The 16,377-nt window shown below is 36.1% G+C and overlaps 1 protein-coding gene across 1 annotated transcript in view; it reads left to right on the forward strand.

Moving 5' to 3' along the window:
* Positions 1 to 14,569, forward strand: part of LOC107656865 (ephrin type-B receptor 3-like) — a 34,442-nt gene extending 19,873 nt beyond the window's left edge. Inside the window, exons 10-16 of the mRNA XM_016444816.1 lie at positions 450 to 502; positions 1,005 to 1,127; positions 2,332 to 2,579; positions 7,446 to 7,661; positions 9,066 to 9,215; positions 10,617 to 10,810; positions 14,437 to 14,569. Of these exons, the coding sequence (XP_016300302.1) occupies positions 450 to 502; positions 1,005 to 1,127; positions 2,332 to 2,579; positions 7,446 to 7,661; positions 9,066 to 9,215; positions 10,617 to 10,810; positions 14,437 to 14,545 (1,093 nt within the window). The 3' untranslated portion in view covers positions 14,546 to 14,569. The remainder of the gene's footprint in view (positions 1 to 449; positions 503 to 1,004; positions 1,128 to 2,331; positions 2,580 to 7,445; positions 7,662 to 9,065; positions 9,216 to 10,616; positions 10,811 to 14,436) is intronic.
* Positions 14,570 to 16,377: the final 1,808 nt, after the last annotated feature.

Consider the following 16,377-nt stretch of genomic DNA (forward strand, 5'->3'; position numbering starts at 1 on the left):
TTCCAAATGTTAAGATTCAACCTATGATTTGGTGTTAATTGACTTGCTGTTTTTGGAGTATAACCTACATTTTGGCTCATCTGAACCGTGTAATGGAGCAGTTCTGGTTTGAAGCAATGACAAGACAGTCTTGATGGTTGATCTTTCGCGCTGCATGTTGTGGTGACCCAGCATTTGAATCCTGCATGTACCGTATTGCAATTAGGCGGAACGGCGAGAAATCGCTCAGATGGCCTCGATCGTAGGCATTTAGGAAGTGAATCATCTGCATAAGTTTAGATTTATAAAACTAGCTTTTTGTGCAATTTGAGCGACATAACTGATGATTGAAGCATATGAAATACCTAAATGTTCTCTTTCACAAAGTGCCCCAGTTACATTTGTTGTGCCTGTACTGTAGAAATCCAGTCTTAAGCCAGACTCTCAGTGTGTATATAATCTGGTTACAGACGGCAGTGTACTGGCTCTGAGCTGGAGTATACTGAAAAACTGCAGCAGTACGGTGAGTATAACTGCACCAAAAACATATTTATTACTGTACATATTTATTTATAGCTTGTGAAAATGATGCAATATAGCTTATTAAAATAATAATAAATAAAATGATAAAGTCATGTTATAAAATGAATAAGTTATGTTCATAATTTTAATAGGATAAGAGAAAATGTTACAGTAAAAAACTGTTGATTTGTTAAATGTAAGTATATACAATGGGGAAAAATTGATGTAATTGGACATACTTTTACTGTAAAATGTATGGTTTTGGATGTAAAAAAAAAGTGTGTATTACCATATAAATTAATGTCAAAATATATATCTGTGTTCAACAAGAATACAGCAGAAAATTATGGAGTTTTTGTTATTGGCACATTGGGTTGTATTATGTTTGAAAACATTTAAGTTTTTTACAATGTACTTATCCTATTTAAAGTATTACATAATAATAAAAATTATTTAAAAAAAAAAGAACAAACTGAAAAGCATTCTTCTTCTTTTGGTTTTAGTATCCCCCGGTGTAAAAGTTTACATTGACCCTTTTACATATGAGGACCCGAACGAGGCTGTTCATGAGTTTGCTCGAGAGATTGACATCTCATGTGTGAAGATCGAGGAAGTCATTGGAGCAGGTAAACCACATCTCTCAGTATTAAACAAAACCAGGCCTTTCTGATTAATGGTCATTATGAAGAATATACTAACACCTGATATCTAATTTTGCATAAACCTATAACATATAAAAAGTGTTCGTGGAATTCTCTAACTGTGCTTTCCAGCTTGCATTGGAGAAGTGGGTTTAAACTGGTTTTTCTCAGACTCAGATTTTACATGACAGAGTACCAAAATGATTTATCATATAAAAGTAACAGTGTCCTTTAAACCAAACATTGCCATTTATGAATATTACCATGAACTGCATAGGTCTAACAATATGAAAAATCATACACCACCGTTCATTAGTTTGGGGTAGGTAAGACTCATCAAGGCTACATTTATTTGATAAAAAATAAAATAAAAATACTAATATTGTGAAATATTGTTACAACTTAAAATGACAATTTTCTATTTTAATATATTTTAGAATGTAATTTATTCCTGTGATGCATAGTTGAATTTTCAGCAGCCTTCAGAGTCAGATGATTTCTGTAGGACCATTCTAATATGCTGATTTGATGCTTAAGAAACATTTGTTGAAAATAGCTGATTAATAATTGTATAATTAGTTGCATTGTATCATTTACATTCAGTTTGTCCCTTCTGCCCATAACCCCTGTAAGAACAGATGTGCAACCTACCAGTTAAGATCCATTGCTTTGGAGGAAATATTCAAAAATATTAATTTATAACAATAGCTATTTTTTTATAATATACCATATTCATGGGAGATCATGTAGAGAGTTTATACTATAACTAACCTTATACATGATGCTTGCTGCCTTTACCTATTTTGTATTATTCTTTATTTATCCCTGTGCTTGTTCCTGGCCACTCCCATGTTTTACGATCTGAATCAATTCCCTCCACCTCATTTCATACTTTCACATCCAGAGTCCAGGCCCAAAACTCCCACAACCCTTAAATTCCTGTCTCCTCCCTCTCCACAGCCTGTCCCTAAACTCCTCTCTCACCCTCTCTCTCCATCCATCCCCTGCCTATTCAAACCCTAAACGGTTGCCATCCATTTTTTTCTCTCGTTCGCACTTTCCTTGGTTTTTCTGCAGTACATCATTTCTTCCCTCGAATGATTTTTTGATCCTGAGCTCAAACCAATAATCCTCCCTCTCCCTCACGCCCCCACTCCCTCTCTCCTCTTCCTCTGTTCCATTCATTCAGGAGAGTTCGGGGAGGTGTGTCGAGGCCGACTCAAGCAGCCTGGCCGAAAGGAAGCAACCGTGGCCATCAAGACACTGAAGGCGGGATACACGGAGCGCCAAAGGCGGGACTTCCTTAGCGAGGCCAGCATCATGGGCCAGTTTGACCATCCCAATGTCATCCACTTGGAGGGAGTTCTGACTAGGAGCTGCCCGGTGCTTATTGTCACGGAGTTCATGGAGAACGGAGCGCTCGATTCTTTCCTTAGAGTAAGATCATATTTAATGCAAAACTTCTTTATTGCATTAGCCTTATATATTTGCTTTCTCAGTAAACAGCATCAGGTGCTGAGCCCATGGGCATTTTAGACATCATTAGTGTGGCCCGGCTAAGTTATCCAGGTTAACGCGTTTCTAACCCTGTTAAATTTGCCCACTGGTACATTTGACAAAAATATTGGCTAATTCTTAAAAAGGTTATCATGATAGTCCAGTTATTCATCATAATGCATGAAGCTGAAGCTAATAAAGTCCACAATTAAATTTATACTGCTTTAATAACTCAAACTGGGATAAAAACACAAGCAAACGTATGGAATATATTCATTTCATTCACTAGAGGCCTTTACAACACATGCATACTAAACTGGTAATAGTAACAAGAACAGTAAATAAAATAAAAACTATGAAATATAAATATATTAATAAAAGAAGCCATCTAAGCAAACAAGTTGATCATAAAAAAAGAAACTTTAAAGCTTGTTTTAAACCATGTAAAACGTGAAAGTGACATGTGGCCAAGTATGGTGTCCCATACTCGGAATTTGTGCTCTGCATTTTTCCCATCCAAGTGCACACACAGTAGTGAGTAGGGAACACACACACACCATGAACACTAGGGGTGTAACGGTTCAAATTACTCACGGTTCAGTTTGTATCATGGTTTTAGAGTCATGGTTTTGGTACGGATCGGTATGTGCTATTTTAGGGAAAAAAGGACTATACTGGCAAATAAAAATAATCAAATAATCAAACAAATAATCTAACTACAAGCAACAGCACAAATAAATACAACAGAGCAAAGATGCAAATAAAAGAAACTGCTTTTCAGGTTTTTTAGGTAGGTCTAATATTAGTTTTTTGGTACAGAAGTAATCAAATGTAAAATAGCATTGCATATTTGACTGTATAAATTTATGATTAATCCTTATTGAAGTTACAAAAGTTATTCAGTCAAGAGCAGTGAGTGATTTCCTTGTCTTTTGTTGTTTGATTAACATTAAAAACACAGACAGCAAGTTTTTTTACCTACTGTCACTTTAAGACAATGCACAGATCCAGTACACTCATAATGTACGTTCAGACGACTGTCTGTTATGATAATCACCAAGACGGGCATGTTGACATCATTTTTGTGTGAATTTGTCCGTTCAAGCACAAGACTTAAAAGTGAATTCAACATTTGCATGCTGGATGAAACGCGGGTTTGCACACTTCGGATGAGCGCACACACAAATCTTCTCACTGCGCGCACGAGTTCTCATTCACGACTTCTGGCTAGGCAATGCTTAAATGAACAGCAAAGTGCTCAATCGCACTATCAACACCCGGGTGATGACGGCATAAATGACTGGTCATATTCCAGCATACGACACTCGCATTAAACAAAGTTTACAAAGAGTGATTGGTTTGTCCATGTGTTGTTGTTTAGTTTAGTTTTTTAATTGCTGTTATTGTAATGTTTTGGGAAGCCAGAATGCGTATCCGTTGACAGAAGCATACATTAGCTGAACTCTGTCTCTTTTACGCATTGTTATTTTTAACAAACCATATTACAGATGCATTGTCAGATTTAAGGTGAACCACAGTGCAAGTGCGTACCGAACCGTGGGTGGAGCATGGTAGGGTTCGGTTTTTTTACAGAGAGCGCTGGTCACTCACAATTGCTGCCGGTGCTGAGACTCAAACCCACAACCTTTGGGTTATAATTCCAACTGTTTAACCATTAGGCCACAACTGTTATGTTAAAATTATGTTACTAAATTATGTTATGGTATGTTAACTATTTATGTTACATTTCTGGGTATGATCATTATGTTTGTTATGTAACTAGATTCAATACAATTCACAAAAAAATCACACTATGAAAAATGAAACAAACAAAAAATCTGGTAAAAACAGTAAATCTTTAACATTAACAGTTCTCAAACAAGTAAACATAAGAATTGAGAATACATGATTTTTAAACTGTATTTAACAACTGTATTTTAAAAAAATGTATTTGTCTTTTTATGTGAATATTAACAGTATTTTAAATATTTTATTTGATTTAAAATGTATTTATTTGTGTGCTTTCCTGAAGCTAAAACAGTAGAGGATAGCACTAGCAATGCCAAGATTGATTCTCGGCAAAGTTCACATGCATGAACTGATAGTTGAGAACTAGTAGTTGAGAAACGTAATAACTTTTTTGTTTATACTTTTTTTTCTGTGCACCTGCCTTAACCATGAAATCTGTGGGCCAAACTGACCCGTTAACGTGACAATCATAATAGAAATGTTGTATGCATGTTCCACAACACCTCAGAGTGTTGAAACTTTGAAGGCATGTTCATGACCCTAAATGAGAAATACACAATTTCAAGAAAAAAAAAAAAAATCCTAGGTTTACAAGTGTTTCTCAAAAAAGTGTTTAGGAACATACTAAAAGGATTAATGACGCACCTGCATCTCAGTCAATCTCATAATGCATCCTGTCAAATATTCAGCTCTTGGATACTTAGAATCAATTGTGAAAATCACTTTTATCTCTAAAATCTTTCCTTGTACCTGTCCATGATGCCATTATTCCTGTGAGCGACTCAATAAGAGAAATTTCACTGGGAACAGTTGTGTCAGTTTCCGCTGAAAAGCACTAGTGGCCAGTGCTGTGCAAACATCATGCCACTTTAGCTATGTCATTGTTAAAAATTAAAACGTTTATTAATGGCACTACTGCTATACTGCTAGCAACACAATGTGACAAACTAGAACACTCCCATTATAATCAAAGAAACTGTCGAGTCGTATTGCATTGCTCGCTTGCGGTTTAGATGGGGTGTTAAAATAGATCAATCGCATATTAAGTCAAGTGCCATTGAAATAAAAACTGCTGCAGTGCATACATTAAAATGAATGAAAGAAAAAGACCCAGCGTTTTCAAAAAATAACATATGCAGCTTTTGAAAAGGCTATGCTTTCCTTAGCCTGCTGCTAAAAAAATGTTTGGCTTCATGATCAAAATGTAATAACTCGTTCAATCAATTCCTGATGGACAATTTCAAGTTTCACTGAATATTCTGTTTCAATATGAAGCATGTCACATTACTTTACATAACTAAGATAGCAAAACTTCCCTCGTCCAGAACTTCTTTTGCGCTGACAGGGGAATTCGATAACCCCTCAGCATTAGGCAGTTATTCATGGTGCTTTAGACAGAACCTTGCTTCACCTTTAACTTGTGTCAACAACTAGCATTTCAAAACCTTAAAAATACCATAATAATCTCTGGAAATTGTTGTGCGACCTTGTATAATCCCTCAGTTTCTACAGTAACAGTTGATAAACAGTCGCACTTCAGAACCAACCCATGCAGACAGTCAATGCAGAACACCGAAAGCTTAGCTATCCAGAGGTGGGATGTTCTTGCTCTGTTTGACCACCAAGCAGATGACACAACTTAAAGCCCACCTAACCAGTCCCTCATCGCCCGACATCTTCCTACGGCACAGCTTGTACTCACAGTCCAGCCAGGGACACAAACGCACTCATTTCCACGCATACACACAAACACGCTTCTAAAAATATCCATAAGAACCAACTTTGGCATGATTCATCTTCAGCTTTAGAAGAAGAAGAAAAAAAAAAGCATCAACATCAAAATCTTGTACCAGAATGTTTATCATCATTGGAGCCAAACCAAGTGAGAATGGCTACAGACGTGATGATGTCCTTTTGCTTGGAGGCTTAGCTTGAACCATGTGCTATTTGTGAACGCTAGACTTGTGAATTTCCCCTTAGAGGTTTATTTACCACCAGAACTTGGGCTGTAGCATTACATTATTGTATTGGACATAAAACCTCGAATGAAGATTAATGTTTTTTGCACAAGAAGTCAATTATGCTCTCCAAGGTTGCATTTATTTGATCAAAAATACAGTGGAAACAGTAATATTAAAAATGATAAACAATACTGCTTTCTATTTTAATATATTTTCAAATGTAATTGAATTAAATTTAATAATTTAAAAGTAATAAAATCTTCAGTGTCATCAATCATAAATCATTATAATGTGTTAATTGGAAAAATTACTGAAAATGTTTTAATTTATATTTTATGGAAACCGTTTACACACACACACACATATATATATATACTGTATACTGAACACACACACACACACATATATATATATATATATATATATATCTATGTGTGTGTGTGTGTGTGTGTGTACAGTATACAGTATATATGTGTGTGTGTGTGTGTGTGTGTGTGTGTGTTAAACACTGCACAAACTGTCCTTGTTGCATGTGAACCTGCATTTAATGTAGTATGGGTCATGTTTTATAATTGGTGCCAAAATGCAGTGGAGTTTTATTTCATGGACGGCCACTGACATGATAGCAAATGGACACGTTGATAAGCCTATTTATTTTCCTGTCTCAACTATGTATGATAATACGGTCATTTGCATTTTATTATTAGATTTTATTATTGTTTTATTCCCACTGTCCGTGATCCTATCAGAACAGACTTGCAACCCAGCAGAGAACCACTGCTTCAGATTTTCCCTATTCAGAATATGAAAATGAAAATGTGGCTTTGATATTCTATGTGAAGTGTGTAATTGAATTACGCTTTCAAATATTCAGTGCTATTGCAAAGGATATTCGTCCATAAGGATTAGCTTTTGTGGAGTTCTGTGGAGACACTTCTTCATAGCTTTGGCATCCTGATACTCTGAAGAAGATTACGGGCTGCTGCGAGTAGAATTAGTCCAGCGGCTCTGTCAAAGTCAGGCTGATTAGAATGAGTAGAACTGGTGTAGTGTCGTGTTTACATCTGTTAATGTCTATTGTACTGTTCCCGCTCAGCTGAACGATGGCAGGTTTACTGTAACGCAGCTGGTTGGTATGTTGAGGGGAATCGCAGCTGGCATGAAGTATCTGTCCGACATGAACTACGTCCATCGTGACCTGGCTGCCCGCAATGTGCTCGTCAACAGCAACCTGGTGTGCAAAGTGTCCGATTTTGGCCTCTCTCGCTTTCTGGATGATAACTCATCGGACCCCACCTACACCAGCTCATTGGTGAGTTCGGTTAAGGTCGTGCATGTTTGCTCTTTTTATATAATAATACAAAAAAATAATGAAATATCCTTGTTCCAACAAATCCTACAATCCCCACTAAGCCATTATTGTATATCATCTTTAAGTATTTTGTCTATACAAATATACAACTTAGTAGCCAGTACACTTAGTACAGACAGTTCTTTTCTTTATAAATAATCAAATAAATAATTATATCAAAAATAATAATGTAATTTAAAATTAAAAAATTAATTTAAACATTAAAAAGGACATAACTTTGGCCACTCCAGGCCATGTAAATTATAAAATAAGAAAGAGTTAAACATTTTTCATGGTCCATTTTATTAACTATTATTATTAATATATTATTATACTATTATTACTATATTATTAATACTGTTATTACAACTATGCTAGCTATTTATGTTAGCATAGATGATGGTGCTATAACATTTTAATGGGTAATCATAATGATATTGGTTGGCAATACCATGGTATTTTGATTTACACCATGATATTGATTGAGTACCGTGGTTTTTACAGTACAAGGTATTTCAAAGAATACTATGATACCTTACATATTCTGTGGTATTTATGGACTTGATACATCTCCAAAACCATGTTAGTGTGGTGCTGTTTGGTATTTTTTGTTAGTTTATTAACTCATGAATTCATTTTGTCTATTGTCCATGTCTATTAGCTTTGTGGGAATTTTCAGAGAGCATTTTATCGAAATCCAGGTGCCAGACAGAAATGTAGCGATATCTGTGCTTTGATCAGATACAGTGTGCATTAAGAATTGATAAGAAAAGCCTTGACCAACAGAATCAGGAGTACAGATGGCATACTTGATATGTGGAAGAAGCCTGTCTCTATCTCTGTCTGTTGGAAACATATGGATGTAGTCAGTACAGTATGTGATGGCTTGTTCAGTGTGTTCGACATGATAAGCTACGGATAAGGGAATTGAATGACTAGAATCCCGTATAAATCCTTTCGTTTTATTTTTAGCATCTACATCAACTCTTTGGGCTAAAAATGTTGAGTAAACATTTGTGTCCTTACCGGGCATGCTAGTAGTCAGTGAAGATTTAGCACTAGCATGCTCGTTTAGCTCGTGCTTTGCTTGGATTAGTGTATTGATTAGTCTTCCCATTCACGTTGTCTGTTTGAGGGATAGATCAAACCGTTATATTTATAGTTAGATTCCTGCCATTTTATTTGTTTACTGGTTTTCATCTCAGATTAATGAACCCAGCACGGATACCCCGTGGGGAGGAAGCTCTGTGTAGGGGCCGAGTCTTTACACTAATTAGGCAGCTGAAGACTCAAGCCATGTCGTTGGTTTTAAAGTCTGTGTTTGAATTGAATGGCCTCTCTGTGTGTATGTGTGTAATTATGTAGGGGGGAAAGATCCCAATCCGCTGGACCGCCCCCGAGGCCATCGCCTTCAGAAAGTTCACCTCGGCGAGTGATGTGTGGAGCTACGGGATCGTGATGTGGGAGGTTATGTCATTCGGGGAGCGGCCATACTGGGACATGAGCAATCAAGATGTGAGTCAACTTTTTATGTTACATTTTGAGTGAATCTCATGAAATCTCATGTTTAGGTCACATTTCAGTCCAAAATGACAAGTAAGAAATTGGATTTTGCATAAAAGGAAAGTTGATGTTTAAAATATTTTAAATTGGGACTATTTTCATGACAATTAGTGACATTTACCCTTAAATTCTGTGTTTTCATATATCTGGTTGTTTTACTTTTTAATTTGTTGTAATTCCCATAATTCTCAATGGTTTTTTCATATTTATGCAGAATTAATTTTTTTTTTATTCTGTTATACTTGTGTTACAGTATTAACAACAGAAAAAAATACTGTAATAGCATTTTTATTCATTTTTGTATTATTTTTAATCAGCTTAAATAAAAGGTAATTAAACAAATACTACAACTATACTAAACACTTACTATTTCATATTTAAATGATATATTAATTGTTTGCAATACAGCAATGAGAATTACATTTTTGCATGCATTTATTATATATTTATATCATAAATTAATTGTATTCATATATAATTGTATTAATTCAATATTAGTATAGTGAAAATATTAATTCTTATTTGTATTAATATCAATTATTCATACTTTTATTGTATTTATTAACAATAAAAAGCACAACTTTGGCCACACAGGGCCATTTTATTCATTAAAAAGGAAGGAAATAAGAATTAATAATTCTCCATGGTTATTCTCAGATGTATGCTGATTTAAATCAATCAGCATTTTAATAAAAATCACTGTATAATGACTTTTTTTATTTTATGTGTTGTACTATCTTTTATTTTATTAAATAAATGGTAATACAAGATGCACTACAACTATGCTAAATACTAAATTCTTCACATTTTGAATATTTGAAAATGGGTTTGTATAAAAATAGTGTGTGTGTGTGTGTGTGTGTGTGTACTATTCTGGTGGGGACTTAAACCTGAATACACACAGACTCATGGGGACTCGTGTCACGGTGGGGACCTAAATTGAGGTCCCCACAGGTAAACAAGCTAATAAATCACACAGAATGTGTGTGTGTGTGTGTGTGTGTATGTGTGTGAAATTTGACCCAGACATATTCCTGACAGATTTCATGACATCCATCCTTTCACATTTAATACTATTTATTTTAGTAATACCATTTATTATACTATTTTAGTAATACTATTTATTAATTTATTATCTCGGATCAGTGCTTTATGCTGTTTTGTCTATACTGCAAGCACAATGCTATGTGTTTTATTCTGAGATGCTCTTTTTTTAAGTCTATTAGTCTTTATTATGGTTTAACGATTGTAACGTTTCGGTCATATACTGTATGCCTGATAAAACTCTGCATACTGCTGAGTTTGTCCTAATGCAAAAGGACAGTGTAATTGCTCTGTCTGTTGATGCTGTAGGTAATGAACGCAGTGGAGCAGGACTACAGGCTGCCTCCTCCCATGGACTGCCCCGCAGTGCTGCACCAGCTCATGCTGGAGTGCTGGGTGAAGGAGCGGAATATGAGGCCGCGCTTTGGACAGATCGTCAGCACACTTGACAAGGTCCTCCGCAACGCCACAAGCCTCAAAGTGCTTACCAGCACACACTCAGGGTGAGCAGAAAACAGGCCAGATTAGACACGGGTCAATTATGGCTTTGACTTACAGGAAAAGATGGATCTTCCTTCCGAAATATAGTTTATGAAATCAAAATTGACAGAGTATATGGCAAATAGTATGCTGTTACTGCTACTTTTACTGCTATGCACGGAAATTTTTCATATCGACTTTGTGATATTTTAAATGTAGATCCTATTATACATTTTTTCAGCAGAGAAGAAGATTGTATTGCTTTTTCATGACTCAGAAGAGGTTGCTTTTTCATGACTCAGGAAACATAGTTTTGAGTTATATGTAATTTAAGTATCAACTTGTCTCAGATGTATGAAAGCCTGTTTCTGAGTTTAAAAAAAAATTTAATTGTCTCACAGCCGTTTACACAGCACTCTTGCATTTTATGTTTTTGGTGTGTCAATCAATTTAATTAGTTCACATATGAACCAAAGATTCGCACTCAAACCTTTTAAAATCTGCTAGTACATTTTATTTTACCTTCGTCAGCACATGGGACACACTGTGTGATATATAAAGCCACACTGTGAGATATAAGCCTAATTTGTCAGAAATAAAGTTGCAATTGCAAGATGGAGTCACTTTGCAAAGTATAAAGTGGAAAATACAAGAAATAAAGTTGCAACTGCGATAAAGTCACATTATGAGACATAAAGTCGCAATTACAAGAAACAATAACAAGTTGCAATTGACATTCACTTTGCGCAATATAGTGTTTAAATTAAAATAAATCAATTCACAGTTGAGATCGCATTGTGGGATGTAAAGTGAATTACATGAAACAAACTCAGTTGCAAGACAAAGTCACATTGTGAGATTTAAAATGACAATTACAGGTCATAACTGTGAGATATAGTTACTTTGTGCAGTATAAAGTTGAAAAAATTAGTGTAAAATGGCACGACATTTTATGAGAAACAATAATGAGAAACAAAGTTGCAATTTCAAAAAGTCACAGTTGCAAGACAGTTGGATTGAGAGATTTAAAATGACTGTTACAAGAATCATAGACACAACTGTGTATGTAACATTGCGGGATATAAAGTCGTAATTATGAGAAACAAAATCCCAGTTGCAAGAGTCACATTGGGAAAAAAAATCACATTGTGAGATTTTAATTGAAAGCTATTTTTGTGCAATATAAGATTTCATTGACAAGAAAGTCACATTTTGAGATTTAAAATACTGTTGCTCTAAATAAAATTGCAATTGTGAAATATAAAGTTACAATTACCTTAGTTTTACTAGCAGAAACTGTGGCATATTGTGAGGATATAGAGTTAAAAATGAAAAGCACAGTTTGTGACATTACTGAGATCTCTATGTAAAGGGATGTGAGATTACTAGGGAGAAACATCTGAGAAACAGGAGACTTTGCTCTTTATTCCATCTCATTGCAATCTAGGAGAAACAATGGAGATATTAAAAAGAGATCTATCTTTCCTACGGGGAAAGCACAAGCTGAATTTTTAAACTGAACATGTGCAGCAAAATACCTATCACGATAAGCTTACCCCTCCCCGCGGCTCACTATGCAAATCATTGTTTACCGTGTAGGGCTTTTCCCCCACCCAACTCCTCATGATAAGCAGTTTCAACCACATAAATTATCCAGCAAATAAATGCAATCCATAACACTGCTGAGTCTGACTTAGTCAAAATAAGCACGCTCATTTCACTTGCGTTTGTAAACGCGCTGCTCTCGCCTGGAGCGATTTGAACTGCACTGTCTTGGGAACGGAGTAACGGCTGACTTACACACAGTGCAGTGCCCTTTCCTCTTCACTGGCTGCTGTGTCTGCTCGCTGGGGAAGCTGGTTCGGTTCAGACTAGGGCTAGTGGAGGTGGCGGAGAGAGCTTAATAAGGGAGATGGAGGAGATGCTAAAAGAGAGCAATGACTTTAATTAGTCGGCTAATGAGCTTTTTAATGTGCTGGCAGTGGAGCCCCATGCCTAACGGTCGAGTGTGTATAGGTACGCATGCGGGTGTGTCATGCCTCCACGTGACGCTGCATGCTGATGGCCTGTGTATGATTCATGTTTGCATCTGTATGCTCGAGCATCCCTGGCCAGGCTGTTGACATGCCATGATCCAATCTCCAGAGACAGCTGTGTGTCTGAGTGCGTGATTACTGTTCTCATTTGAATGAGAGTGAACACATTTGGCCTTTTTTTATTGGAAATTGAAGGAATAGTTTACCCCAAAATGAAAACGCCGTCGTCATTCTCTCTCATGTTGTTCCAAACCTATGTGCTGTTATTTTTCACTGTAAATCAAAATTAGGAATTTTTAAAGAATCTTTACAGAGCTCTTTCAGCACCCAGAAGTTGTGTCATCCAGAATTGAATTGAGAATTGCTCCAATTCAGTTTCTAAATTAAAATGAAGAAGCAAACAGAATTGAAATTTGAATTTGATGTTATTTAAATTAGAATTTTATGGTATTTTAAATTAAATTAATTTAAAAGTAAAGTCAAGACAAACTTGGATAGATAGATAGATAGATAGATAGATAGATAGATAGATAGATAGATAGATAGATAGATAGATATTATATAGACAGTGGATAGATAGATAGACAGACAGACGGACGGACGGACGGACGGACGGATGGATGGAGAGATAATTATATAGAGGGATGGATAGATGGATGGATAGATGGATGCATATATAGGTGATGGATGGATGGATGGATGGATGGATGGAGAGATTATTATATAGACAGTGGATAGATAGATAGACAGACAGACGGACGGACGGACGGACGGACGGATGGATGGAGAGATAATTATATAGAGGGATGGATAGATGGATGCATATATAGGTGATGGATGGATGGATAGACAGATGGATGGATGTATGGATGGAGAGATAATTATATAGAGGGATGGATAGATGGATGGATAGATGGATGCATATATAGGTGATGGATGGATGGATGGATGGATGGAGAGATTATTATATAGACAGTGGATAGATAGATAGACAGACAGACGGACAGACAGACAGATCGATAGATCGATAGATCGATAGTGGATAGATAGATAGATCGATAGTGGATAGATAGATAGATAGATAGATAGATAGACAGACAGACAGACAGACAGACAGACAGACAGATAAGGGATGGATAGATGGATGGACAGATGGATGCATATATAGGTGATGGATGGATGGATGGATGGATGGAGAGATTATTATATAGACAGTGGATAGATAGATAGACAGACAGACGGACGGACGGACGGACGGACGGATGGATGGAGAGATAATTATATAGAGGGATGGATAGATGGATGGACAGATGGATGCATATATAGGTGATGGATGGATGGATGGATGGATGGAGAGATTATTATATAGACAGTGGATAGATAGATAGATAGATAGATAGATAGATAGATAGATAGATAGATAGATAGATAGATAGATAGATGCATGGACAGATGGATAGGTTATAATTAAACTTTTGTTGAGGTATGTGACCAATTTGAAAGCCTTTTTGACATGAAATAACTATGCCTTAAAATGAAAATCTTCAGTGCTGTCATATGTCAGTGTTTCCGGCAAATGCTGATTTTTGTATTTTGTATTTCTCTCTCTATAGTGATCTCTGTCGAGTTGGCGGGACCCTGCCGGGCCATCAAAGGAAGAGTATAGGAGATGCACAAGACATGAAACAACAAATGAGTCAAACTCTGCCCATACGGGTTTGACTGATTAAAAAAAACACCTGCTGAGCCTCCAGGCTAGCAGCAGATTCCCATTTGAAGAGTTTGAAGAGTTGGGACAATCCATACAAAACCAATGGAAAATTACTGGAGCCGACTATTGCTTGAAGAGCCTGAAGAGCCACTGTATACAATTTGGGACAGTGTCGCACCCCTCCCAAGGAGCCTGTGGAAAACTACGGCGTGTCCAATAGAAAACTGTATGGGCCTGACGGGCAGCCTGTGTATGGGGCACCTGGGGAGTGCTGGGAAAACACAGCACATGTTAATTGGAATTCTGTATGATGGTGCCTCAGGCAATCGTCTTTGTTCTTTCCCTCCCTTTTGTCATGACTTTCTCGTGTTTACACTGAATTTTGATTACATGGATTAAATTGACGACGTTTCTACTTCTCAGGTTTAGTTTGCATGTGTGCATGTGTTTCTCTAATGGCAAAAAGCGATCACTCTCTTCCATAACTCCAATCCCTTCCATTCTTCCTCTCATTTGCCGAGGCCACAAACGATGAGACGGACTCGAGAATTATAAGCTAACTGTAATAATGTTTTAAAAATGTATTAAATGTAAGCCCGGGCTGTTTGATGTTGGCTTGAGGATATTTTGCCGCTCTTTTTCCCTCAAAGACTTGCTTCTTCTGATCTTTTCTTCATATTGAAGAAAGGAAGAGAGGAGTGGAACACATGAAAGTTTCAAACTAGCCAGGATGGACTCAAACTGAAACTTTCAGAAAGAGAAGAGGACATTTTCAAAGAATGGAAAGTCCTTTAAGGGCAAGTTGACTTCAAAAAAGCGGACTGTTACGATTCAAGAAAAGTGTTTTATTTACCTCTGTTGTATTTTGTCTTCCATGAAACGCTCTTGAGAGATTTCTCCACGTGGAGGACTTCGGATTGTGATTTAGAAACTCCCGTTTCCCCTGCCTGTGAGCGAGGGGGAATTGTGCTCTGTGTGTGTATGCGTGTGTGTGTGTGTGTACAGTATGCTCATGTGTGCTTGAGAGCACCAGTCGAGCTCTACAGCTTTACATGCATGCCATATTCAAAACTCAAACCTATCCGAGACGTGAGATGACGACAGTTTGACTCGAGAGCTGTTGTTTGATGAATATTCCACTTATTTTAATTCAGTCTGTTCAAATATGCATAACTGTGTAAATAAATGCCTCATAAGAACTGAAGAGTCATCGACATGATTATAATGGCTGATTTACGAGACCCATGACACCCACATGAAATGTTCCAAACTACTTTATTTAGTGCATACTGCAACAAAACGCTACATTACTGGTTTTTGTTTCACACTCTATTGCACATGCAGCAATAGGCAATAATCGAATTACAATTTCCCTTAAAATATTTCCCCTCTCATATGAAGCATTAGGAAGTCAAGTTCATTTTAGTGAATCCGTTTGTTCAGGCAATTCATATGGTTCAAAAAAAGATTAGTCAAATCATATGATTCCCTGCACAAAATATTGTGATTTTTTTTTTTTATTATGCATTTAAGTATTAATTATTAATATTATCAATTAATATTAAACATTATATATCATGTAGAAGAATACTTATAATAACTGTTTTAATATTATTAATAATATTATGATAATAAATATTAATAAAATAATAAATTATATATTAAATACATGTATTTAATAATAAATTATATAAATATATTTAATAATAAATTATATATTTATAAAATTATAGTTAAAATTATTATATGTTAAAGGGTTAGTTCACCCAAAAATGAAAATTAGGTCCTAGGTGTATATGACTTTCTTCTTTCAGACGAATCCAATCGGAGTTATATTAAAACT

Source organism: Sinocyclocheilus anshuiensis, unplaced genomic scaffold, assembly GCF_001515605.1.
Source record: "Sinocyclocheilus anshuiensis isolate Anshui unplaced genomic scaffold, SAMN03320099.WGS_v1.1 scaffold3220, whole genome shotgun sequence".
Classification (NCBI taxonomy): Eukaryota; Metazoa; Chordata; class Actinopteri; order Cypriniformes; family Cyprinidae; genus Sinocyclocheilus; species Sinocyclocheilus anshuiensis.